Below are 26,679 nucleotides of genomic sequence, written 5' to 3' on the forward strand. Positions count from 1 at the left end.
TATTAATAAATATTGTAACAAAACAACAGGTTATGTTGTTCAGCGGGCCACATGGATAAAGGCACTTATATGCCCAAAAGATTATGACCACGAGTGTTGAAGACACACAGTTACTCCACATTATGAACTGCAATAATTCTCAAGAAATGTGGGACAAATTACATTATGTGTATGAACAAAAATCCCAGACTGCAATACACATTTTGCAACAAAAGTGGTTTTATCTGTCGAAGAGCGAATCAGATAACATAGCAACACATATTGCTAAGATGGAGGATTTGGCGCACAGATTCAAGAGTCTCGGCAAAGTAATGTCTGATTCAATGATAATGACAAAAATATTGATGACGCTCCCTTCGAACTATAATCACTTCGTCACTGCCTGGGAATCCACTCCGATAGCCGACCGTACGTTAGGAAATTTGACGGAAAGATTGCTGGTAGAAGAAATTAGAGCTCAAGATCAAAATAAGGAACAAGATGAGGCATTAGCGGCAGTAAGATATTGGAACAAGACTAATGATAAGAAGAAAGAAAATGAGAAAACGATGTCAAGTAAGAAGCCAGGAATATGCAACTATTGTAAGAAGTGCGGTCATTGGAAACAGGATTGCTACAAATTAAAAAAGGTTATAAGTAAAACTAAAGGCGAAGCACTTATCGATGAAGTAGCGATACTTACCGAGGCAGACCAAATACATAAGGACATTTAGTGTGTAGATTCGGGAGCCACAGACCATATGTCAAATCAAATGGAATGGTTCGATGAATATCAAGTTTTTGAAAAACAGATACCGATCAAGATCGGCAATAGCGAACAGATTTACACAATCGGGAAAGAAACAGTCAATGTACTGGCGTACAATGGCAGCAAATAAAAACCAAAATATCTGTCTAATGTACTCTTAGTACCCAATCTGCCTTTTAATTTGTTTTCAGCGGGAGCTGCGTTAGATAAAGGAATGCAACAGCTCTCGGACTCAGATGATTGCAAATTCATTCGTGACGGGAAAGTAGAAATAATAGGTATCCGGAAGCATAAACTATGTGAGATACAAATCAAGATAAGGAATTTGTCAGCGTCGAAGAAATCTAGACAGGAAGAAAATGTAATTGCTGGCATCGCCACACAAGACAGTTATAAAATCTGGCATGAGAGATTGGGCCAAAATCAGGCTTACGTGCGAGACTATCTGAAGACTAGAGGAATTGAAGTTAAAGTAGATAAGGATTTTACCTGCGAAGGTTGTATATAACGGGATAAAATGCACAGACAATCCTTTCCAAAACGAGTCAACGATGAATCTAGAACAACTTCGCCAGGTGAATTAATACATTCCGACTTATGCGATCCTATAGGAATCGTCCATTAAAGGATCGAGATATTACCTACTTTTTAAAGACGATTATTCCCATTATAGAACTGTTTTCTTCATCAATAGCAAAGAAGAAGTTGTACGATGTTTCAAGGAGTAAAAGCTATGCAAAATGAATTTGAGAAACCAATGAAAACCTTCAGGACAGACAATGATTTGGAGTACACCAATCACCGACTTCAGGAAGTAATTAGCCACCATGGAATCAAACATCAGAGAACAGTGGTATATACACCGGAACAAAATGGTTCGGCCGAAAGAAAAAACCGAACCATTATGGAATCAGCACGTACTTTACTGCTATTGCTGTAAAAACTTGCCAAAGGAACTTTGGGCTGAGGCAGTAAATTTTGCAGTTTTTATTTTAAATCGCACGGGCAAAAGCAGCGTTCCGGATAAGACTCCATATGAGTTCTGATATGGAAAGACACCTGAGCTAAACAAACTGATAATTTTTGGAGCCAAAGTTTTTGTGCACATACTGAAAGAGAAAAGGAAGAAATTAGACTGCAAAGCAAAAGAAGGAATTTTTGTTGGCTATGGTGAGAACGTAAAAGATTACAGAATCTGGTTCCCGACACTAAACAAAGTCGAATACGCACGAGATGTTGTCATAATTGAGAAACATGAAAAGGAAGAAAAGAAGACTGGAAAGGAAGAAAAGAAGACTAAAAGGAAAGAAGAAAATACTAAAAAGGAAAACGTCGTCTATGTTCCTCTCACTCTGGAACTAGATGAACAAATTGCTTAAAACCAAGAGCAGAAAAATGAACCGCAGAGGGAACGTCCTCGCTCAACTTCATCGGAAGAGGAAGAAGGTTTATGTCGATGGTTTATGCGGAAGAACTACCTGCTCGACAGCTGAGATCTAGGGAAAATATCAAGAGACCTAGCAGGTATGATGACTAATGTGATCCTGATTCAGTTTTGATAATCACCTTACAGGAACCTGAATCCTTCGAGCATGTAAGAACTGACCTAAATAAGAGAAAATGAGTTGAGGCAATGGACGATGAAATAAATTCTTTGATGAAGAATATGACCTGGATACTCACCAAACCACCTGCTCACCAGAAAATCTTAGATAATAGATGGGTGTAAAAAATAAAAAGGGGAGCAGACGGCGATGTCACAAAATTTAAGGCAAGATTAGTGGCAAAAAGCTTCACTCAAAGATACGGTGTGGACTACGAAGAAACGTTTAGCCCCGTCGTAAAATTTGATTCAATAAGAATTATTTTGGCCTTGGCAGCAAATGAAACTCTGCCAGTTTGACATCAAGACTGCCTTCTTAAATGGCGAGCTGACTGAGGACATTTATATCAGCAGCAACCCCAGGGTTACAACGATGGAACTAGTCGAGTGTGCAAACTGCACAAAGGGCTGTATGGCCTAAAGTAGGCATCCAGATGTTGGAATCACAGCTTCACTCGATTTCTGGAGAAGAATAACTTGAAGCCTACCAAATCAGATCCGTGTGTTTTTATCAAGACCGGAAGGGATAACACACTGATACTTGCAATATACATTGACGATGGACTTATCACAGCTACGAATGAAGAAATGGTTCGATAACTACTAACCTTACTAAGTACCGAATTTGAAGTTATCACGAACGATTTAATCTTGTTTTTTAGGATTTCAGATAGATATCATGGCACGATAGCTTTTTGACCAAACAGGGTATGCTCGGAAAATATTGGAAAGATTCGACATGGCCAACGCAAATCCAATCTCAGTTCCTGTAGACAAGCATCAGGAACTGTGTGTTCAAATCCATGGGGATGATCAACTGCCAGCTACTCATGTACCATACAGAGAAGCCGTAGGCAGCTTAATGTATCTAGCTGTAGGAACACGCCCTGATATAGCCTTTGCGTTGAATAAGTCAGTACCTAAATGATACGTATAAGATACGATTGGAATGCGATGAAAAGAATTTTAAAATACTTAAAGGGTACGGTAGATTATGGATTAAAGTTTTCGAGTGAAAATAACTTAAGATTGTTAGGCTACAGTGATTCAGATTATGCAGGTGATTTACAAACCTGCAAATCGATTACTGGTTACATATTCACAATAGATGATGCAATAATAACGTGGAGCTCGCAAAAACAAAAGGTGATTGCCTTATCGACAACCGAAGCAGAATATTTAGCAGCAGCGCAGGCAATTAAAAAACTAATATGGTTAGATAGATTGCATAAAGAAATCATAACTAGCTGTAAAGAAAAACCTATTCTATTATATATAGAATCCTAAACTATTATATATAGATAATCAGAGCTCTATTAGATTATTGAAAAATCCGAGTTCCATAAAAGATCAAAACACATTGATATTAAGTACCATTTTGTCAGAGCAAATTTCAGATTGGGACTTTTCGAATTAGAGTATATATCAAGCGAAAACCAAAAGGCTGATATCTTAACAAAGTCATTGCATCGCGAGCGTTTTATATATTTAAGAAAACTGTTAAATATTGTAAAGTGCGATCAGGAACACATGTGATTTTGATAGATTAAGAAAAAGATATTATTCTAATAGTATAAAATAAAAAAGTGATTTAAAAAATTAAGATAAAAATGTAAAGAGTACTCATTGAGAGAGAATATTGAGAATAGGCAATGAGAACTCTTATACTTTGCTGTCTACATGTATGCGGTCGACAAATTATAATACGTCACATTCTTTTTGCGTTACGAGTTGCGCGTGATGTCTAAAGCGCCATTATTATTATAAAAGGTTGTAACGCATGTGTTCGCCTAAAGTGTATCATAAATTATTGTGCAATCATCAACCGTTCTATTAATAAATATTGTAACAAAACAACAAAAATATAAAAAAAATAATAAAAATTATTACAAAAATTTAAAAAGTTAATTGTTCTAAAATAAAATGAGTTTGGTCAATTGATAACGTTGATTAATTGGAGTAATTTCCTTATTCAATTTATTCGAGTATGAAAACATTCTTATTGTCAAATATTGCCTACATATCGCAATTATTAATTAGAACACGGTGTGGAGTATTTATTCCAATTTCTAATTCGTCGAAACATTTAGTATCTAATGGAAATACATTTGTATTTAATACAAATTTTCTTGTTACTCTAGTAACAACTTCATTATATATATATATATATATATATATATATATATATCTCTTTCTAGAATCTGCATATGGCTGTCTTTTGTTAAAACGAAAAATTTCAATATTTTGAAGCCATTTTTTTCAAATAGTCTTCTTTTTTAAGTAAAAATCTAAAATATTAAAAATTTTGTTTTCACCATAATCTATAAAATTGCATTACCATTTATATTTCATGAAACATTTATATATTTATTATAAATGTAAAACTTACTTAAATAGACTAACATCATCTTTTTTTTATTACGACACTTTTTGATATAACAAGATACTGGCATTTTTACAGAAATTTAATGGCCGTACACATACTGTAAGATTCAAACAAGTATCACGTCATTTAATGGCCATACCAGGACTGCCGCCATTTTTTCGCATACAATCGGAAAGCGCATGTGACATAAGTCCAAAGTCCTAATTAGCAGTTTAGTTTAGTATAAACATCTGCTCGATAATGACATGTTAATAATCTAGTTCAGTATAGACATCTGTGAGTAGTCAATGAAATGTAACGTCATTGAGTGATTGATAAACATTGCTAATCGCAGAATAGCGATGGTACAACATGCGATGCATGATAATCCAATGAGCTTTCCTTAATCTGTCGACATAAGCTGTGTTCATTGGATTGTTGCGCATTGTCATGTTGTCTGCAGCCGACAAGTCGCTAATGCTGCTAAACATGGTATAATGAATCACTCTCATTTTTTGTTCATGATAAGTTTTGTTCAACCAATCAGTGATTAAAGGTTATAGTGGCAGTCATGGCAGCTGTATTTATTAACATCGTGTTGCGACATTCAATAATAAAAAAATATTGTATTTTTCAGTGATTAATATATCTTTTGGAATAATATGGGAAAATATGTGAAAAATAAACGTAAAAAAATGGGAATCAAATGACTGGGCAAAAAGTTTATAATAAATAAATAAATAAATATATATATATATATATATATATATATATAATTAATATATATATATAGGGTGTCCCAAAACTTCCGCATTTGGAATACACTACGTGATTCTTTATGCTAAAAGAAACAACTTTTTCCTTTAGCAAAATTGCGTGCAATGAATAGTTTTTATAGTGGATCAGATTAAAAGTGACGAATGAACGCGCGTATGTGCATAGCGATCAGGGCTGACGCGCGTTTCTCAGGCCGGCGCAGTCTGATACTTAATCTTTGATCTTTGACTTCACGTACTATATTGTTTAAAATATGATAAAAGTTAACAAAATAAGTATTGTTTTCATCCTTTAATGATTTAATAAAAAAATTGTCTGATTTCGTAGCATTATCTCGAAATAAAAATAAATGTAAATACACTATGGTGTATAAACTTCAGCATTCTATTAATTTAATTACTGCAATATAATAAAAAAATATACTGAATTTAACGAATTATTTAGACACTATTATAAAAAAATCAATTTTTTTACTTTTTATGATTACGTACACACACACACACACACACACACACACACACACACACACACACACACACACACACACACACACACACACACACACACACACACATATTTACAAAACATACAAATATATATATAGAATGGGATCGTCCCAATTGACCACGTTGCGATTGGTCACGTTGCGATTGACCACGTTGATATTGACCACGTTGCAATTGACCACCGTCCGATTGACCACAGTCCCGATTGACCACCGTCCCGATTGACCACCGTCCCGATTGATCACAGTCCCGTTTGGCCACAATCCCGTTTGATCATTGTCCCGATTGACCACTGTCCCGATTGACCACAGTCCCGATTGACCACCATCCCGATTGATCACCGTCCCGATTGACCATTTTGAAATTGATAATATTCAATATACTGTTCTTATCACTGTGTTTAATAGCATTTTTTATTTTATATCAAGTAATATGTGTAGTCTATTGCAATACGCGGGATATTCGTGTTCTCCTAACTCTTTCGAATTTTACATATTGCAATCATACATAATAATTAACCTCAAATCTTGATAATATATAAAGAAAGATTAGCTTTCCGGAGGTTATGATATATATCAGATACATTATATAATTGTCATTATGTCTATATTATTAAAATAATTAATAAGTTAATCAAAGTATTTGTATATATATATATATATATATATATATATATAATATAATATAATATATCTGACATATTTCATAACCTCTGGAAAACTACTTTTCTTTACGGAGCAACGCATTGCTCAGTTAATGCGATCGACTCACAGATGGATAGCAGATTCAAACCAAGTTTCCCATATATTGCTTCACTATTTTTGATAGTTTCTTGTGGAAACTTATATCCAAATTAAGAGAAGTACTTAATTGCACAAGAGATTAAAAGAAAAGCTAAATAAATAGCTTGTTGAACATAGTGTGCAGTTGGAATCGACCGGATTTGTTGCATGAGTTTTCAGAAAAGCTCGATGAAAATTTGTGGATTGTGTATGTCTTTGGAATCAAACAATTCTGTTGGAATTCTAAAAGGTTTTTCATAAGAAGTTCTGCAGTTGATGCGCGGATATCTTCTTTAAAGCAAAAGTGTAGAAGAGTACTATTGGTAATGCGTTAACTTGGCAATCTGCATTAGCTTGGCATATGATTGTTACTTTTAAGGATTTAGCCAGCGTTCTATTAATCCATTACATTCAGGATAATATGCTGTAGTTCTGGAGCGTTTTGTTCTGACGAGTTTGATTAAAGCGTCGAATAAGATTGTCTCGAACTGCGAGCCTTGATCAGTAGTAATAACTTTGGGCGAATCGAATCTTGAAATCCAATCCGTAAAAGAGAATTTTGTAACAGTACCTGCTGTTGTGTCTGACGGAATTGCCTTGGGCCATCTAGAAAATCGGTCTATTAAAATTAAACAAAACCTAAATCCTTGCATAAGTAGCAGTGGTTCGATAATCTAAACATGATCAAAACGAACATCTGGCATTGGAAGTTTCTCATGACTTAGCTGGTTGTGACAAGTGATTTTCGCATGTTGACAGTGGAGGCCTCCTTTGTCCATGCTAAGATATTCTTGTTTATTCCAAACTTTTATGCAATTTGTTATTTGGTGGCTCTTCCACTTAGATGCGACATTCTGTGTACTATATCGACAATGAAGTGACGCAAAGAAGCAAAAACAAATAGTTAAATATTATCCCGAGAACAATCGCAATAAAGACTGGCGTTAGTTTCCGGTAATAGCAACTTATGAAGTTTAAGATTAGATGAGGGAGAATTTCCGTCCCCGCAACTTTGAAGTTCTCCGTCCGATGCTTGTTCACATGCCAATTCCTCGGTGTCAACGATAACTAGCATTGTAGTGAATATACTCTGGATAGTGTATTTGCGACTATTTTGATCGCCAGGAACATGACGGATGTCTATAGTAAATTCAGAAATACGTTAGTTGACTATACTGTTTAGATGACGCATGATTGAGCTTTTAAGAGAAGTATATGTAACGATGTATCTTTCCCAACGTCGCGGATTAGCTCAGTGCCAGGATTCGGGAAAAGGAGAAGAACCGAGCTTACTACACATTGATTAACAAAAAGATCACATTTATTGAATCACCAATCAGAGAGTAAGCGTGTGCGTTAGTGTGTGTGTGTGAGTAGTGTCGTGAATCGCGACAATGATGATAGTTACAGAGAGATACAGGACTGAAAGAATAATGGTCGGTTTGCAGTGCAAGCAGGGTACAATCGTGCGGAGGATCGATTTGCAACGCAAGCGGGATACAATTGTGCAGAGGATCGTATAACGGTACAAGCAGGATACGATCGTATGAAGAATCGTGTAGCGGTCGGTATGCGATCCAAGAGGAACTTACATGTTAGGTGATGCTATCTACATGCAGACTATTATATTATTTACAAGTCGCCAACGATACCCAAAGCCAGAGTGATCACACGCGCGCACACACGCTACCGACACCGGGAGCTCCTGGCTTCGGAGAGATAGCACTCTTCTCCGCGGTAGCCGTAGGAAGTCGGGAAGACCAACGTCGGTAGCACCCTGGCTTCGACGACGTAATACCTTTCTCGTTCGAGATGGGAACTAGTCTGGTGCCGAATCATCCACTCTGGCTTTATTTATCTATACGCTCAAACATTACGTAATGACATCATCCGACAGAAGCGTGATTCTGAGGAATGCCGGTTGGGATGCGCATACTAGCGTGGATGGATATTTTAACTTTTGCGTACCTCTCTACGCACTGTTGGGATTTTGCGAGGATTACAGACGCGTGATAATCAACGCTCGTCACGAATTGATCTTGATACGATCTCGTAATGACAACAATTGCCTGATGGAAAATTCGGCGTTGGATCCCGTAGTCGACTTATTCAAGATACAATGGCGAATCCCGCACGTGTTATTGAGCGAGATAAAAAAACTATCGATGCTGCGCACTTTGGAGAGCGGACGATACTTGAGCATCGCTTTTCGCTCGTCGGATCTGTACGAGTTTCCGCTGTTACAGCGTACAACCAAGCATTCGTGGGCCATCAAGACCGCTACTCAGCTCGAAAAACCGCGATACGTCATCTTTGCTCTGCAAATAGGTCGCAAAAATGTCATGGCTGAAGACACGAGCCGATTCGACGACTACAACTTAACCAACGTGAAACTCTATCTGAACTCGGAATGTTATCCGTACGATGATATGAATCTTGATTTCGACAAAAACAGATGGTTCGTGTTGTATGAAACGTACGCGCGTTTCTGCAAGGATTACTACGGATACGAGTATCTCGAGCCGAGTCTCACCGTCACGTCTTTTCTACATAACGGTCCATTCGTAATCATCGATTGTTCTCGACAAAACGAATCGGTCAAGAGCGCAACCGTGAACGTGAGATTGGAATTTGAGACTAAGGAGAACGTACCGATGAATACCACCGCGTACTGTCTCATTATACACGATCGCGTGGTTCACTATAATCCGTTGACCAATGTTGTACGCAAGATCACCTAAAAGCATCGCTGGCACATGAGAGAGAGAGAGAGAGAGAGAGAGAGAGAGAGAGAGAGAGAGAGACAATAAAATCTATGATACATCAAAATCGACCGCAATCTCGAAAAATTGCTCGTCATGGTGGTGCCAACGTTCGTAGATCTGCAAGGTTTTCTCGTTGGAGGACAGTTTGTTGTAAAGGAATTTGCCGCTCTCAGAAAACGGACCGTTCTCTCTTACTATATTTTCGCAAGCCCTATACCATGGCATTTCCTCGCAAGTACTGACAAGTCTCGCGCACGCTGGGTGATACGTCATCACCATAGACTGCGATGGGGCGACGGAACGATTTCATACAGCAAAGCTAAGAGTTTGATTACAAAGGCTGTGCATGGAACGGAAGAAGACGACGACGACGATGACGACGACAATGACAACGATGCTGTCGTATATGTCAAGGGACACGAAAAACGACAATGGCTGTGGAATTTGCTTTTGGACGATGAGCGCGTGTACATCGAGACTCTGGATGCTGATTACGAAGACGTAGATTCTCTAAACAATCTGGACGCTGATAATATTATGCGATGCGGATATCACTATACTAATTGCGCATTACAAAATGTATTCAAATTATTTAATGGTGGTCAGATAACCATGAATAAAATAAATATGATATATGAATTATGTTTTTTATTTCTTTCCCATGCGTTGATAATTTTAACGATCGACATACCGCTTCTTATCATATAACGCCGAGAAGTTTATCTTGCCGGGGTGACTCGCGCGCGTCCAGCAGGAATGTAGGTCAGTGTCAGTCATGGACATGACAAAGAAATTGAATCACGATTTAAAAAAGTGAAAAATTTTTTTAATATTTATTTAATGCAAAAGAATAACTCATACAATGCACTTTTACTTATTGTATATACATTCATTTGTGGATCTTTATTACTTATGTAATTATTCAATTATGTAATTATTCAAAATAATGAGAATATCCTGTAAAAAATGTTCACCACACTTCTTCATCTTCATATGGATGTACACCAAAGAATCTCTGCAAATCAAATACGTCCTCGCGAGTAATTTCTTCCCATAAAAAGTATAAATACTCCTTGTGTTGGCGACGCTGATACCGTATCCACTGCCGATGATTAATATTCATAAAGCCATTAATTTTGATATCATATATGCATAAATACTACAAAAAATAATAAAAAAATCTCAATTTCACACAATACATTACATATCAAATAAAGGAAAAAAGACAAAAGAGAGAAAAAAGAAAAAAAGGAGAAAAAGTTACGCACTCCATTCGGGTGGCGTATCTGAATTTTTATAAGATTCCGTACTTGTACAGTTTCCACAACTGAGATGCCATCGAAATATAATGTCAAATTACAAAAATATTGAGTTTAATATTTTTTACAATATTGAGTTTAATATTTTTTACAATATTGAGTTTAATAATATTTTTAAACATTAGAAAAATACATGTGAATAAATATACTTCAGTTGGATAAGTAATTTTTAATAAATCTCTAATATATGCCAAATAATCAAATTCCTGCGATGTCTTTTCACTTGCCATTTCTTCTCATTGAACGTTAGACACTACGCGATATTTTTGCGTTTTTTTTTGTATGCACGTCAGCTTTTCTTTCTTTCTCACATTAGACTTCCATCTACTGTGATCCTGCATACCCCATGACCCATTATATATCATCGACAATTTCTTTGTCTAAATCAGAACATCATCATCATCATAGGTCTCCCCGATTTGTTTATAGCAGCCGGAGTATCGGCGCTTCTCTTGACTCGCCGCGACACGTACGTCGATTTCTACGAAAAAAAGCCATCATAGGTCTCCCCGATTTGTTTATAGCAGCCGGAGTATCGACGTTTCTCTTGACACGCCGCGTTCAGTCTCATGCAATGAGTCTTGTGGAGGCATATCATTGAAACGTCTTCGTGGCCTCGATAATAATTTTGTGCGCGAAGAATCACTGGTGCGCGAAAAACAATTGCTTTTGCTTTTGTGAAGAACTTTGAGTGCAACGTCTTCGCAATGGCATTACCACGCGTCATTATCTGCGCAAGATTCAACGGGGCAGAATACCGTGGTAACTTTGTGGTATATGTGGAGGAACAACTTATTTATTACATTGACAACAACCCTCTCGTTGGTGTTGCGCAACTGCCATGGGCAATACCCTTGTACGAATATATTCGTTCATTGGCTTCGGCACAGGAAGAGGAGGAAAAGGAGGACAATTATTTAGAAGTCCCCTCCGCGGGTTAATCCCGCGGTATGTGGATGAAGTCCCCCTCCTGCGAATAATCTGGAGGGAGTAAAATTATTTCATGGATTATTAACATTTTTCTTTTTTGTGTGTATTTTGTTAAAGTGACTGAGTGCTTTTTTTTCTTGGATTTGTTAAACATTTTTTTGTGTGTATTTTTTTACGTGACATTTTTTTCTTGCACATTTCTTTTTTGTACTTTTTAAATGACTTTTTTAAAGTGACTTTCTACCTTAACCTGGTGAGTCTTTTTTTTAATTTTTTTTCTTTTTTATTTTTTACTCGGCGGCGGCGGCGGCGGCGATGGACGCGACGGCGCCCCCCCCCCCTCTGATGTCATATCCACGCGCCCTGTCCAATTTTTTATATCATCTTCGTTATTTATCTTTTCGTAATTATTTATCACGGTGCTGAAGGCATCAATCGTCGATTCAATCGCACGCTGTTTACGTTCAATGGTACTGGGTCGTCCAACACGCGCCGTCCCCCTCTCCCCCCTCTCCGGAGCTCCTTGGTTACGCGCCGTTCCTCCCGCACACCCGCACCTCCCTCAACGCTTCTGAGTTAGAATCGGTGTAGTATACCTACTGTAAATGTTGTCAAGTATTTTATATTTTAATATCTCATATTTTATATTTTATATTTTATATATATTTTTTATAAATTTTAAAAATTGCAATATTTATTATTATTCTTAAAAATTATTAAAATTAAAAAATTCATCACATTTTACAGTATTAAATAAATTGTAAAAATATGTTGTTATAATTAATTTGATATAGAATACATTTATAATAATAATGCAAAATATTAAAATTAATAAATTGTTATTTATGAAAGAAGTTTAAATTTCTTTTTAGTTGATATTTAATTTGAAAATGACAGATCATGTTATTTCCACTAACGATAGATTTCTGAGATCATTTCGAGTAAAAAATCTTAATATCTATGAAATACAAAAATCCTAAAAATGTCAATAGTTTTCAAATGAGAAGTTTAAAGTTTATTAATCAAACTGTATGAAATTTGTATACCTAATGTGAATGATATATTGCATAATAATAGATATTTTCAAATATCAATTTTATTCTCTAAACTGAATAATTCTACATATATTATTGATGGAATCGCTTCTTATTTTTATTTTCTTACGCAGCTATTAATTAATGCTTAATTCATATTAATTAATAGCTTATAAGCTATTAATTAATTAATTAATTAATTATGAACATGATAACAGTAAAGTAAAAAATGTGTTAAAATGCGATATGCATCGAACTATCATAGCTGTCATGTATAAATACTATAAATACCATAAATACCATAAATACGAGGGTAGTCTGAAAAGTTTTGAGCCGTAACATGAAGATGACGTTACTCGACAAAACCATTCTAGTACTACAAACATATGCTTTGAAAGACTTATTTTCATCAAAACTTGCTACAGAATTGACAACAGCAATTGCGACATCATAAAATTTGGGATCATATAACGAAGCAAAATCAGTAATTTCACTTTTTATTCTGAGAGTTACTAGATAACATCCTAACAATCGAGACCGAATCATGTCGTGTTGATGCTGTAATCTATACTTTAAGCAAAGCTTATTCCCATATAGAATTATTAATTGATCATATCTTATTGCACGCGTTATTTCATCGTCTCGTAATACAGGGAAGACAACTGTTTTGAGAATTTTATTAGCTATTTCGTGAATTTTTGTAACAATTGTACAACCCAATATCATTATTGATTTACTATGTTTGCTATTACGTCCAGTGCAACGACGAAAATGATGACGAAGAGACAATTTTGAAAAAAATCCTTTACATTTAACATAAGGTAAGAAATCGCTTGTAGATTTATGTAATTTTTTGTTTAGTCGCCTACAAACGATAAATTCTCCATTGTTTATTGCTTTTTTAGTGTTAAATTGAAAATTGCCATTTCGTCGAATCGTTTCTATTATTTTTTTTTCTCGGAATTTCCTTTCAGTAATATTGTAAATTTTTTAACTTCCTCTTCATTAGAATACACGGTTTTTAAGTGTTTCTAAGGGTTTCTAAGCCGTGGTATTTTACTCTGCGGTTTTTTGCAATAAAAACAGTAATTTTTTTTGTGTACGTTTGTTTTCCTGATGATTCTGTGACATACATTTCGCTGTCGTCACGTTTTCGTTTCTGGTGAATGAATTGGATATGTCTAGGCCACTAGACGTATTGGATTTATTAATAGAAACGTTTTTTCTATTATTTTTTGTGTTATTATTTTCACCCGAATAAGCTGATGAAGGACTTGCAGAACGTGAAGGAGCATATTCAGAAGTTAGAATATAAAAAAGATAATACAATTAAGATTTAGAAGTCTATGCATCTTTTCTCCAAAACATGTTTTATTAGATTCTTCATTTTTTAATGCATTATATAAATACAAAATTCTGATATTGAATAGAGGCAAAATAGTAGTGTTTAGAAAAAAAAAAAAAAGAATGTAAATATTTTATCATTGTTTTTATTAATATAAAAAAGTACTACTGTATAACATATTAAAAGTAAATATTATTGAATATTATTGATTGAACTAACATATTAAAAGTAAATATTATTAAATATTATTGATTGAACTACACATCAATTTCAACATTATTAAAATTAATTTGTCTAAGCAAAAGAATAAATTGCCAAGACAGCATAAAAAATAAACTCTAAAATAGAAGTTTTATAAAATTGCTATTATTTTTTGTAGCTTATCTCTCTAGAAAATGTTCTAAAAATAATAAAGATAATAAATAGTTTATTTCATTAAGATAATCTAAATAAATTGAGTTATAATGAAAGAAATTTATAATAAAGAAATTAAATAATACGTCATCTAAGATCTATAAGAATATTATTAGATATTCACGTTCATCTTCATCAGCATACAGGTACTTGATTTAGTCATATCTGACATATCTGAAAAATAATTTTTGAGTATCCGATTGAGTATCTGATTTCTTTATTATTGTTTTAATATTCTTAAAATATAAATTAGTGGATGACTGAATGTTATTCGTTAATAGTGACACACGATTTGAAAAATTATTATCTATGAGATTCAAATATACAAAAAATAGAAATTTTAAAGAAAATGCTAATGCATATGACATGTATGGTGACTAACATTATATATTAGATATTAATTTTATAATACTTTTCTTTTAGAGTTTATTTTTCATGCTGTCATGATAACTTATTATTTTTGCTTAAAGAAATTAATATTAATAATATTGGAACTGATGTAGATTTCTATCAAATATTATTTATTTTTAATATTAATAAAAGTACATAAAATTATTAATTCAGTGTCAGATATAGATCTGCCAATTAACGATTAATACATAAATATTCTAATCTAAATTATAGATATAATATAGATTTAAAAGATTCTTTATTGAAAAAATTATAAAAGATATATTTCTTATTTGAATAATTAATCTTTTTATCTTTTAAATTTATCTTAAAAACATATTTTGCTCCTTGTCGAATAATTAATTTTCTTATTTATTCGACAAGGAGCAAAACATGTTTTCAATAACTTTAAAACAATATATGTTTTTGCAAGAATATGAAGGCTAATTTGATCAGTTAAAATATATTTCACAAAATGGTACTGAATGCATACTCACTTTTATTCGTGTTAATACAGTCTAATTTGTACTCATTGCAGTTTGTATTCTCTGTATCAACTAACATATTCAAACATACATCTTGTTTATCAGTAAAAGGTACATTCAAACATAAGGCATCTTCTAATTCTTTATTATTAAGAAAATCTGTGAAAAGAGATAAATCTATATTTTTGAAACATTATATATAATTTTATTTTGAAACAATTATTAAAAAACAAATGATTTACATATCTAATATTTTTTTAAGTCAAAATGAATTATTATTATTTGTGTAATACAATTCAATATATATATATATATATATATAATAAATATATGTTATATAATTATGATTTATTTACTTTTATCTACATTGAGATAGTCTTCAAGTTCATTTGAATTTTCCATTGAGTAGCATATTAAAAGATTCCTATTGATCCTGAGTAAAGGGCATTAATTCTAAAATATCTTTTAAATTTGTATTAAGAAAATCTGAAAAGATAAAATTTTATCTATATTCTTGAAATATTATATTAGGTGTACAAAAAAGTTCTGAGCTTCTTTTTGTAAAATTCAATCTTAGGTAGTAATCGTAGGTAGTAATCGGAAGGCGCCATGTCTGGGCTATACGCCGCGTGCGGGAGAAGTTCCCAGCCTAACGCAAAGATATGGTCCTGAGTCGCTTTCGCAACATGTGGTCGAGCATTGTCATGAAGCAAGATCACTTTACGACGTCCTTGGCCAGTAAATGGCCTCTTTTCTTCTAATGCATCGCTCAAATTGGTCAATTGTTGTTGGTAGCGGTCTGCCGTGATTGTTTCACCCGGTTGTAACAACTCGTAATACAACACACCTTTCCAATCCCACCAGATACAGAGCAAAACCTTCTTGGCGTGGATATTGGGTTTTGGCGTCGATGTCGAAGGTTGATCAGGGTCAACCCATGATTTTCTACGTTTAGGGTTATCATAAAGAATCCATTTTTCATCGCCTGTAATGATTTTGTGCAGAAAATCTTTTTTCCGGAACTTTGAAAGCAAAGTGAGCGCAGTGTCACGCCGACGATTTTTGTTGTCTTCGGATAATTCATGCGGAACCCATCTGCCTTCCTTCTGAACCTTTCCCATCGTATGTAAACGTACGGAAATGGTTTGCTGCGTAACGCCAAGCTGTTCTGCAAGCTCCTTTTCAATTTGCATACAGTTTATATCTAGTGCTTGCAATTCGTCCGTTTCAATCTTTTGAGGGCGTCCAGCACGCGGTTCATCTTCAAGACTGAAATCTCCTTGGCGAAATTTTTGATACCATCTTTTACATGTAATATGACTTACAGCGTTCTTTCCATATGCAGCACAAATCATTGCAGTGGCTTCAGCAGCATTTTTCTTCAGATGAAACGCGAAGTGGCTGGAAAATCGAATATGCTCTTTTGTTATTGCCATCGTGAACACTACTGATTTTTGAGGTTTTGTGCATCAAATGCCAAACCGTATGGCATTTTAGAAGGCCAAATGTCAACGCTTTAAAACCGCAAAAAGGCGAAGATATATAAAATTTAAATTATTATTTCGGTTGTATGAAATCTAAAGCTCAGAATTTTTTTGTACACCTAATATATAATGTTATTTGGAAACAGTTCTCTGATAGAAATATTTTGCTGCAATTTTCCTTCAATTGACCTTTCATTATTATCCTATATATATAAATTTTCATGATGTAATATTTCAAAAAATTTTAACAATATTCTTTAATTTCCCTTATATTACATTAAATTTTATAAGGACAGACATGATAATTTATTATAAAATCAATGAAAAGTGAAATGAAAGTTATTAAAAAATTTCTGAATATATTTCAAAATAAATGTTAATCTTAAGAAATTTATTGTAATACTGTGAAATATAAGGAAAATTAATGCATACAGTTGAAAAGTAATAAAACATTTTAAAATAATAAAATGGAGTTAATTGAGAGAGAATTTCAGCATAAAATACTTCTGTCAGAAAATTCCTAACTGATTAAAAATCAAATAATTTATGTAAATATATGTTTATTTTATATAAAAAATAACTTTTAACTTTATAAAAATTAACTTTTTTTCCAGAAAAGGAGTGTTTCTCTTACCCGAATTATTATTCTTATCATTCTTGTTTAATAAAACTTTTGGTTTTTCTTGATGCAAATCTTTTTCGACTATTTTCACTTTTATGGATTTTAATATTTCCGATTTAATTATTCGAGGTTTCCGATTATCTGTTTTGTATTTTGAGCATAGATTTATATCTTGTAATTATATTTTAAGTATGTTCCAATTCAAATTTCTTTGTATTTCAGAAAAATGTTCCATATTTTCTGTAAATACATAAAAGAATTTCAGAAATCTATTCTTTTCTTCACACAGTGTTAGAAATATTACAAAATGTAATATTGAATGTAACAATTTTCAATGTAACAATTTTTAACATGATGAAAAAAATATTTATAAAATAAAGCAGATATAATTATAAAGCAGAATTAGAATTATAATTATAATTGATGTAACTGTCTTTTCTTATAAAATTAAACCAAGAATTATAAATATTAACAATTATAAAATTAATATTATTTTGTGAAAATTAAATATTGAATAATATGACTGATCTTTGACAACATAAAATCGATTTTGGATTCATTTTCTGTTTTCCTAAAATAGATTGACGAATTAAAATGATACTTTTACAAGATTTTTTTATAATAATAATTAAAATGTTTAAAAATGTTTAACATATTATTAAAAAAACTATATCTTAAATATTGAATCTATTCATAATTCCGTAGCGAAATTCCGACAGATGTCGTTCGCAGTTGTTTTTCCGCTCGCACATGTGTCAAACATATGAAGTATCGTACATTAAGTGAAAGCTGAAATTTGTGCCGACATTTTAAGAAAGTATTCATCAAGATCCGTGACGTATACGAAGTTTAATTATATTTTGAACATGGAAGGAAAAAACGTGTATTTTCGGTGTATTTCGGTGTTTTTTATTTCCGAAAAGGCAAAAACGCGTCGCAAACTCACAAAAAGATATTTGTCGTACGGAGAGAATGCCGTAAGTGAAAGTGTGTGTCGGAAATGGTTTGCGAAATTTCGTTGCGGAGATTTTGATCTCCAAGATGCTTCTCACTCTGGTCGGCTAGTCACTACTGATGTCGATCAAATCAAGGACTCCAACCGGCATTTGACGATTACAGAGATTGGCATAATCTCAACATTGATCAATCAACTGTTTCGAGACATTTACTCGAAGCTTGGGATGATAAATAAGCTTGATGTTTGGGTGCCGCACGAACTGAGCGAAAAGAATTTAATGGACCGAATTTCAGCTTGCGATTCGCTACTTAAACGCCATCAAAACGAACCATTTTTAAAGCGGATGATCACTGGCAATGAAAAGTGGATTGTCTCAACAATGTCAATCGAAAAAGATCATGGTCGAAACGTTCAGAGGCTGCTCAGACGCAAAGGCTAGATTACACCCAAAGAAGATCATGCTTAGTATCTGGGATTGGAAAGAAATCGTCTATTATGAACTCCTGCCACCCAACAAAACGATTGATTCGACCAAGTACTGCTCACAACTGGGCCAAATTAAAGCGAGCAATCGATCAGAAACGGCCTGAATTGGCGAACAGAAAGGGCGTTGTGTTCCACCAGGACAACGTTAGACCCCACATTTCTCTGATGACCCGGCAAAAATTATTGCCGCTTGGATGGGATGTTTTGGTGCACCCACCGTATAATCCGGACCTTGCACCTTCAGACTATCACTTGTTCCGGGCGCTACGAAACAATTTGAATAACAAAACCTTTAGTTCCCTGGATGTCTTTAAAAATCATTTGGATGACTTTTTTGCCCAAAAATCTCAGGACTTCTATGAAAGAGGGATAATGAAGCTCGTGAAGAGATGGCAGAAAGTCATTGAACAGAATGGAACATATTTAGTTGATTAAAATCGCTTTTTTTGCTAAATATTTTGCGTTTGAAATTTAGTCGATTTTCGCTACGAAATTATGCATAGACCCAATAGTTAAAGAATTATATTAAGTATTACATTAAGTAAAAAATTAAGTAATATTATGTAAAAAAAATATATGTATATATTTTCCTTACATAGACAAAATAAAAAAAAATTATCAATAAGCCCTATAGCAACAATAGTGCTAATAGTATATATGCTTACCGTTAATAGCCATTATGAATGCTTTTGTCCGCGATTTTTATTTCTTTAACATGCATTTTTTAGCATAAATATCATTTAATAGACACACATAATATGTCATCAGAAACCATTACTAAAGCAAACATTGCGATTTATATTTATTTTTACTTAGTATGCATGGTATAATATTTAATACTGTTACATATATTAAAATTCTTTATATACTAAATAATGCACTCAATTAAGCCGATATCAAACTACAGATTGAGAATTAATATAATTGGAATTTCCCCATTGGATCAATCCGAACAAAGTTCACTAAACATGAGATTGATTTTCTTCTTTCTGATTGGTTAAATTCCAATCTAATCTCAATCTCAATCTCCGTCTGATACCAGCTTTAGCCTTTTCATAATATCTTATTCAAAAATAGAATATACATAGTAAATACATCATGGTTTCAGCATCTTATAAGATGTTATGACATATTTTCTAACCTCTGCAGATTTCTCCATCTTAAAATAAACTATTATTGTTCTTATCAGGTTGTAATTCTGTTGTAAATTCTTCATTTTTATAATAAATTGCATACATTTAATATTGTACTGTTGAAAAGCAGCCCTGAAGAATTTATAACGATTTGATAAGAACAATAATTTATTATATGATAGTAAACCGAATGTTAGATAATATATCATAACAACAACGTTTGCAAGACAAAAATGCTTATATAATATTATAAAAATGCTTATGTAATATTATATTATATGATTATCATGTGTGTTCTTTGATATCCTTGAATAACTTGCCTATGAAAATTGATTGGGTGTATGGATCCTATATATAAAATTCTTATGTTGTACTATGTATGTTACAATTTCTTCAACATTATTTGAGATATAAAATTCTATTCTGCAAAACACATATGTATTGTATATGTGATATGTGTCCTGGAAGGTCCGTCCTTCGTCTGAAGGTCCGAAGGTCGGACGGAGCCGAAATCAACAGATATTCAGTGGTTACACTCACATGTTGTTTATGGATCCTTTTCCATTGGATTAAGAAGGTAAAACTTCAAGATTAGATATTGCGATGATTATGGGTGGTAGTGATGTTAGGGTGATTTTTATTTGGAGAAAAAGTTTAAATTTAGGAATAAAGAGTGAAGATTATACTTATTGCATCACAATTAGGATTTATTTATAATTGAAATTTTGGTATATACACTTTGGTAAATCCATTCCAGAACTTATCTTATTATGGAGTGCGATACGCGATTACAATGGTCTAAATTACATTGTTCGTAAAATGGCGAACTGATCAGGCACTAACTCTGAGTAAGTGCGCGAGATTATCGTTGTTCGGGATTTTTATATGTTTCTAAAAATACAGAAGTAGAGGTGACCTAAATTCCAATGTTGTGACCCTATAGGTTTGAATAAGGTTTGTTACCAAATGTCCTTGGCACAGTTTGCTGATATTACCTTTCTTTCACCTTTGAGTCAGCTATAACTCGCGTGTTTAGAACCTTCTAATTGTCCTTGATATAGTTTTCTATTGGTTAGCTTGGCCTTTCGCTGTGAATCAGTGATGACTCGTGGTACTAAAATATTATGGCCTTGACATTTAACGCTGGCCTACTTTCGCTTACAGACTGATCATGATTCATACTTGTGACTATTCGATTTATTTTTGCTTTCAGAGAGTTATACTTTGTTATAACAATTTTTATATAGGTAACAAATATATCATTTACTCATTTATAACATTTTTAAATATTGATCTTTATAATGTTGCTTTTTGATATACTTTACAACAATAATTATAATATCGATTACATGCCATATGATTAGTATATCTAAAAGATATCAGTATAACTCTCTTTAGCTTTGTAATACATTATTTATTGAAGGCTATGAGGTACAGATTTTATTGTAGCCATAGGTTTAATGTTAATAATAAAATAGAAGCAACAATTATAAGCATAAGTTTAGGATGAAGATTTCTAGAAGTTAAACCAGTTTATAGGGAGATTTAGTTGCTGATTTGGGTTTTTGAGGTAAGTGTATGTAAGTTTTTAATTATTCATATATCTTTAAAACGGTATATCTTTAAAACGGTAGGAGTTAGATAAGTATGTGTAATGACATGAGTTGCAAGATTTCCAATGTAATATCCGAATTCCTCATAATATTTAATTGTTTATATAATAATTTATTTATTTATAATTTTTATTAAATAAAATTTAAGTCGTAGAATTTCCCTTCTAAGACATAATATGTTTCTATTAACATTCTCTACATGATTTTACAAAAGAAATTGTACCTTGTAAGGAAACGTATATATGTATGTACATATATACTTGTATACACACATATACGGATATACACATAATTTTGTTTATAACTCAGGAAAGATGATAGACACATACTATATTTATGTTTTCGAAAGGGTTTTCATTGAAGAATCAATCTATACAGAGAAAATATATTCTTATGAGGACATCGACAAAATTGGTATTTGGAATTTGGGAAGTGCAGAGGTTTCGTTTATTTAAATTAATTAGGTGTAGAGGTTAAATGAAAAATATAATTTTGATGTAAATTTGTAGGGAAGAGTTGAAGCTTTGTGACGGTATATCATAATTTTAGCGGTAATAGTTTAGGAGATAATAAAAAAATTAAAATTTGAGATCCGCAAAGAAAGCAATTCACAAGTATTGAAGTATTTGTCAATTGCACTGATTGCAGACATTTTGAATTATCCGGTGTCTTTCTTTTTGGATTTTTATAACAAGTTATTTTGAGGTGTTTCGTTGAAATGTTAATAATAAAAAGTGTTTGACTATATCAAAGATATAATATAAAAATATTATTACTCTTTGTTAATTGTTTAATTTAAAATTATTTATTTCTTTGTTTTAGGAAATGAACAATCGTTGAGTAAATGTTTTTTCATGGATTTTGTTATTTTGTCATTACCTTTACAATGATATATAACTTTTCTTATCAACATCCTTCTTATTAATTTTATTAATTTTTCTTATTAATATTAATTAACAGTAGGTATACTAGGCGGGTTCTAACCCAGAAGCGTTGAGGGGGGTGCGGGTGTGCGGGGGGAACGGCGCGCAACCGAGGAGCTCCGGGGAGGGGGGAGGAGGGGACGGCGCGTGTTGGGCGACCCATTGAATGTAAACAGCGTCGACGATTGATGCCTTCAGAGCACCGTGATAAATAATTACCAAAAGATAAATAACGAATTGGACGCGTGGACATGACGTCAGAGAGGGGAGGGGGGGGCGCCGCCGCCGCCGCGCCCGCCGCCACCGCCGAGTAAAAAATAAATATCTCTCTCGTATTATCTCTTCCGTTGCGGCTCTCTCTCTTATGGAGAATATTATTGTTCTAATTATTTTATGGTGGGGAAGAAAGAAATGAAAGAAATACATGTTTTTTTGCATATTATATATGTTTATATTTTTAAACAAATTGAATACATTTTTAAGTGTGAAATTTTTTTATTCACATGTGTTTTTCTTATACACTAAAAACTAAAGCTAACAGCTCGCAATCGACGAGTTGGCGTCTATCGAAGATATCGCAATCGCGTATCGCGTTCGGCACTTCCTCGGGATCTGTTACAACAGACGCGATGTTGGAGAATCGCGTATACTTGGTATCGATCGTATCGACGAATCTAACGAGTCGATCGAACGTCACATCGATACATTCGTTCAGAGCAAACATTCGACGTAACGTCGATTCGATCATCGTTACGCGTACGTTCAAAGATTCAAGACGTACGAGTGTAACGTCGTTCATCAGACAAATTCTGACGGTTAACGGTCCGACGCTTATAAAATTGTCTTTGTAATCGTTTAGCAGCAATTTATAGATATTCCATCGCTGCTCGTAGAGTCCCTTCCACGTTTCGAGAGACAGTATCAATTCCTGTCCCCGATGATCTCCCAGAGCGATCTCCACGTAGCTCGGTGGACCAATGTTGATTCCAATTTCCAGAAATTTGTAACCCGTGGCCGTCAGAGTGTAACGTCTGCTCAGTAAGCGCACCGCGCGACGCTCCACCGAAATACTGTGGAAATTAAATATATAATATTGCACAATATTGAAAAAAGAGAAAAAAATAAAAAAAATGCAGGTGAAACTTACGCGTTACATTCCTTCTTTTGTTTTTCGCCATTGTACGGTGCACTGTTTCCTTTGGCGGAATACATTGCGTGTTGTTCGAATGATGGAGGAACGGAGTACCATTTTTGTCGTGCAGATCGTTCGATGGAGGAGGACTGATCGCGTAAATTTTTTGACATGGCAAACCGTTAATCCCCCCACCTTCCCCCCCTTTTTTTCTAGGAATTTCATTGTTGCAATCAAACATGTAGCGACATGTTCGCAAAGGAGCGCGATGACGTTCAAATTTTGTTTTCTAGGAAGAGCTCGTGAAAAGATAGCTCTTCGTAGAAATCGACGTACGTGTCGCGGCGTGTCAGGAGAAGCGCCGATACTTCGGTTACTATAAACAAATCGGGGAGACTTATGATGGTTTTTTTTCGCCGAAATCGGGGTACGTGTCGCGGCGTGTCAAGAGAAGCGTCGATACTCCGGCTGCTATAAACAAATTAGGGAGATCTATGATGATGCTCCGACAAGGGACAAAGAAATTGTCGATGATATATAATGGGTCATGCGGTGTGCAGGATCACAGTAGATGGAAGTCTAATGTGTGTGAAAAAAAATAGTTGACGGTGAAAATGGATAATGTGTTAAATATAAAAAATGTGTTTAATATGGATGAGGAAGACTTTGTGAACATAGTGGACGAAGTGTTTGAAAATGAAGAAGAAATAGAGATTGACAATATTGACAATATTGACATTGATATTGAAGACGAAGAGCACGCATTGTCTGACGATAGTAATTACATAAGTGATCAAAGTGATGATCTTACGGATTATGCAAAAAAAATTGTCACCGGAACTCCTTGCGTTGAATAATAATAAAAAGTATTGTTCAATACAATTTTATTATTCAACGGGTGGTGCACTAACTCTGTGTGCCGAATGCATGGTTCGTCTGGCGGACACTGACATTGGAGTATTGTATGCCGTTAGGAAGCACGAGATAGATACTCTCAATGCGCTAAACAGCCGATTTTGCTCCAATTGCCAACAGTCCGTCTGTATGATAATGCCATGCAACATGTGCCCAATTTGCACAAATTGAAAAAAGACAACATTGTGAACGAGGCATATGCAAGTGGAAGAGTGTGATGTGATATAAAAACAATATGGAAAGGTCATTGGAAGAATTAACAAGTTCTCCGTTATGGGATTCAATCTCTCATCTATCAGTGAACGTGGCGGTGTATTTTATAAAGAGACACTATACCTCAACTCCCCATTTCCCGATTTCTCGTCCAAGAGTTAAGGGACGCTACAATTCGACTCTCTGCTTCTCCGCTCCTTCTGAGAGAGCGGAAATAATTCTGGAAGCGTGCACATATTATCATTATAGAGGACACGCATACAATATATTACTACCTCTCTCGCGGCAAAAAGTAGCAGAGATAATTCCAAGAAGCGATAATCATATATGGTTGTTCTATTCCCATCAATCTCCGGACATGGCGGAAATACAACGCTTTGTATACTGGCTTCGAGTTAAAGCAGCTATAGAGAAAAGAAAAAAAGAAAGTAAAAAAATGTAAAATTGTTTTTATAAGACAGTACAACAATTTAAAAAATCACGATTTTGCAATATGGAACACCTAGAGCGAGTGGAACGCGAGCTGCTGGAGCAGTGCAGCCAAGTCGCTACCTTGGTGGAGTGTTTCGCGTGGTTGCAACGATGTGAGGAGTGCATCGAACAACTCGAGGAACTTAGCCGTGTTAAGCGTCCTCGACTCACCGTTGCAAATAGACAATCTGCGGTGGCGAGGATCGCGCGACTCGCGGGTGCAAAAGTACAACTAGAAAGACGTTTCGTGCACGTTGGCGGTGAGTACGCGAGCACCAGTAGAGACAATGGATCTCTCGTTTGGCGAGAAATCGATACGGCATTTGAAAGCCGTATATTGACTGGTGCGGTGATCAATGTGGACTATATCGAGCCGCGACAATTTTTAGAAGACGCTGGTGGTGTAGTGCTCGAGCGAGTGCGAGACATTGTACAAAGACACGATAGTGTGAAAGTGAACACTGCATTTAACGGCGAGTTTGTGACGGGCGATAAACGCGCAAACAAAAGTATAAACACTAAAAATAGTGAACTCTTTCGAGTGTCAAATTTGGACGAGTGGTACGAGCAGCACGTCATCGAACCCACGTTGGCGTCGCTCGAAGAATTCCAAGAACGTGACAGTGGATGGGCGTTGTCGCGAATTCTAAATTTGACTATAAACGTGAACAAATATAATCCAATGCACGCGGGATGTTACATCGAATTACCGCGGGAAATTATGTTAAAGCGAGCGGTGATCAATGTACGATCCAATGACAATGCGTGTTTCGCGTAGTCGGTGGTCGCGGCTCTGCATCCGGTCGAAAGGCATACAAATCGGGAATTGTCGTACCCGCATTATACGACAGTGTTAAATTTGCAAGACATTACGTTTCCGATGACGTTGAACCAAATTAAGAAGTTCGAACATCTCAACGACATCTCAATTAACGTCTACGGTATCAAGGAAAAGGAAATTCTCCCGATACGGCTGACATCAAGGAAGATGGAGAAGCACGCAAATTTATTGTACGTGCAGGATCCGCGCGACGACAACGCGGGGCACTTTGCGTACATCAAAGATCTGTCCCGTCTTGTGAGCTCGCAAATAAACAAGAAGAAATGCAAGAAATACTTTTGCGACCGGTATGTATTTTAACAAATTTTATTATTTCTCTTCTAAAATTGTTTATTACATACTAAAAACCATATTTTCCGTTTGCAGATGTCTACATTACTTCAGTTCGTCTGAAAGATTGCAGTCACATACAACGGACTGCGAAA

The 26,679-nt window shown here is 34.5% G+C and overlaps 2 protein-coding genes and 1 pseudogene across 2 annotated transcripts; 2 read left to right on the plus strand and 1 right to left on the minus strand.

Annotated features, from left to right (window-relative positions):
* The first annotated feature begins 3,090 nt into the window (after nucleotides 1-3,090).
* Nucleotides 3,091-4,941, plus strand: LOC148935726 (uncharacterized). The gene is made up of 3 exons (XM_089080613.1): nucleotides 3,091-3,263; nucleotides 3,380-3,545; nucleotides 4,813-4,941. The coding sequence occupies exons 1-3, from the start codon at nucleotides 3,091-3,093 to the stop codon at nucleotides 4,939-4,941; spliced, it is 468 nt and encodes a 155-aa protein (XP_088936739.1).
* Nucleotides 4,942-12,662: 7,721 nt separating this feature from the next.
* Nucleotides 12,663-14,124, minus strand: LOC148935727 (uncharacterized; annotated as a pseudogene).
* Nucleotides 14,125-24,655: 10,531 nt separating this feature from the next.
* On the plus strand, nucleotides 24,656-26,456 carry LOC148935728 (uncharacterized). The gene has a single exon (XM_089080896.1). The coding sequence runs from the start codon at nucleotides 25,436-25,438 to the stop codon at nucleotides 26,189-26,191; it is 756 nt and encodes a 251-aa protein (XP_088937022.1). The 5' UTR covers nucleotides 24,656-25,435; the 3' UTR covers nucleotides 26,192-26,456.
* The last annotated feature ends 223 nt before the right edge of the window (nucleotides 26,457-26,679 follow it).

Source organism: Pogonomyrmex barbatus, unplaced genomic scaffold, assembly GCF_055798465.1.
Source record: "Pogonomyrmex barbatus isolate J1 unplaced genomic scaffold, ASM5579846v1 scaffold4, whole genome shotgun sequence".
In the NCBI taxonomy this organism is placed as follows: domain Eukaryota; kingdom Metazoa; phylum Arthropoda; class Insecta; order Hymenoptera; family Formicidae; genus Pogonomyrmex; species Pogonomyrmex barbatus.

Bases quoted from the DNA above. Each gene is read 5' to 3' on its own strand.
- LOC148935726 (XM_089080613.1), top strand. From the start codon at position 3,091: ATGGCCAACGCAAATCCAATCTCAGTTCCTGTAGACAAGCATCAGGAA. The intron at 3,264-3,379 runs GTCAGTACCTAA...AAATAACTTAAG, and splicing joins ATAGCCTTTGCGTTGAATAA to ATTGTTAGGCTACAGTGATT. The intron at 3,546-4,812 runs GCAATTAAAAAA...GCATTTTTACAG, and splicing joins AATATTTAGCAGCAGCGCAG to AAATTTAATGGCCGTACACA.
- LOC148935728 (XM_089080896.1), top strand. From the start codon at position 25,436: ATGGAACACCTAGAGCGAGTGGAACGCGAGCTGCTGGAGCAGTGCAGC.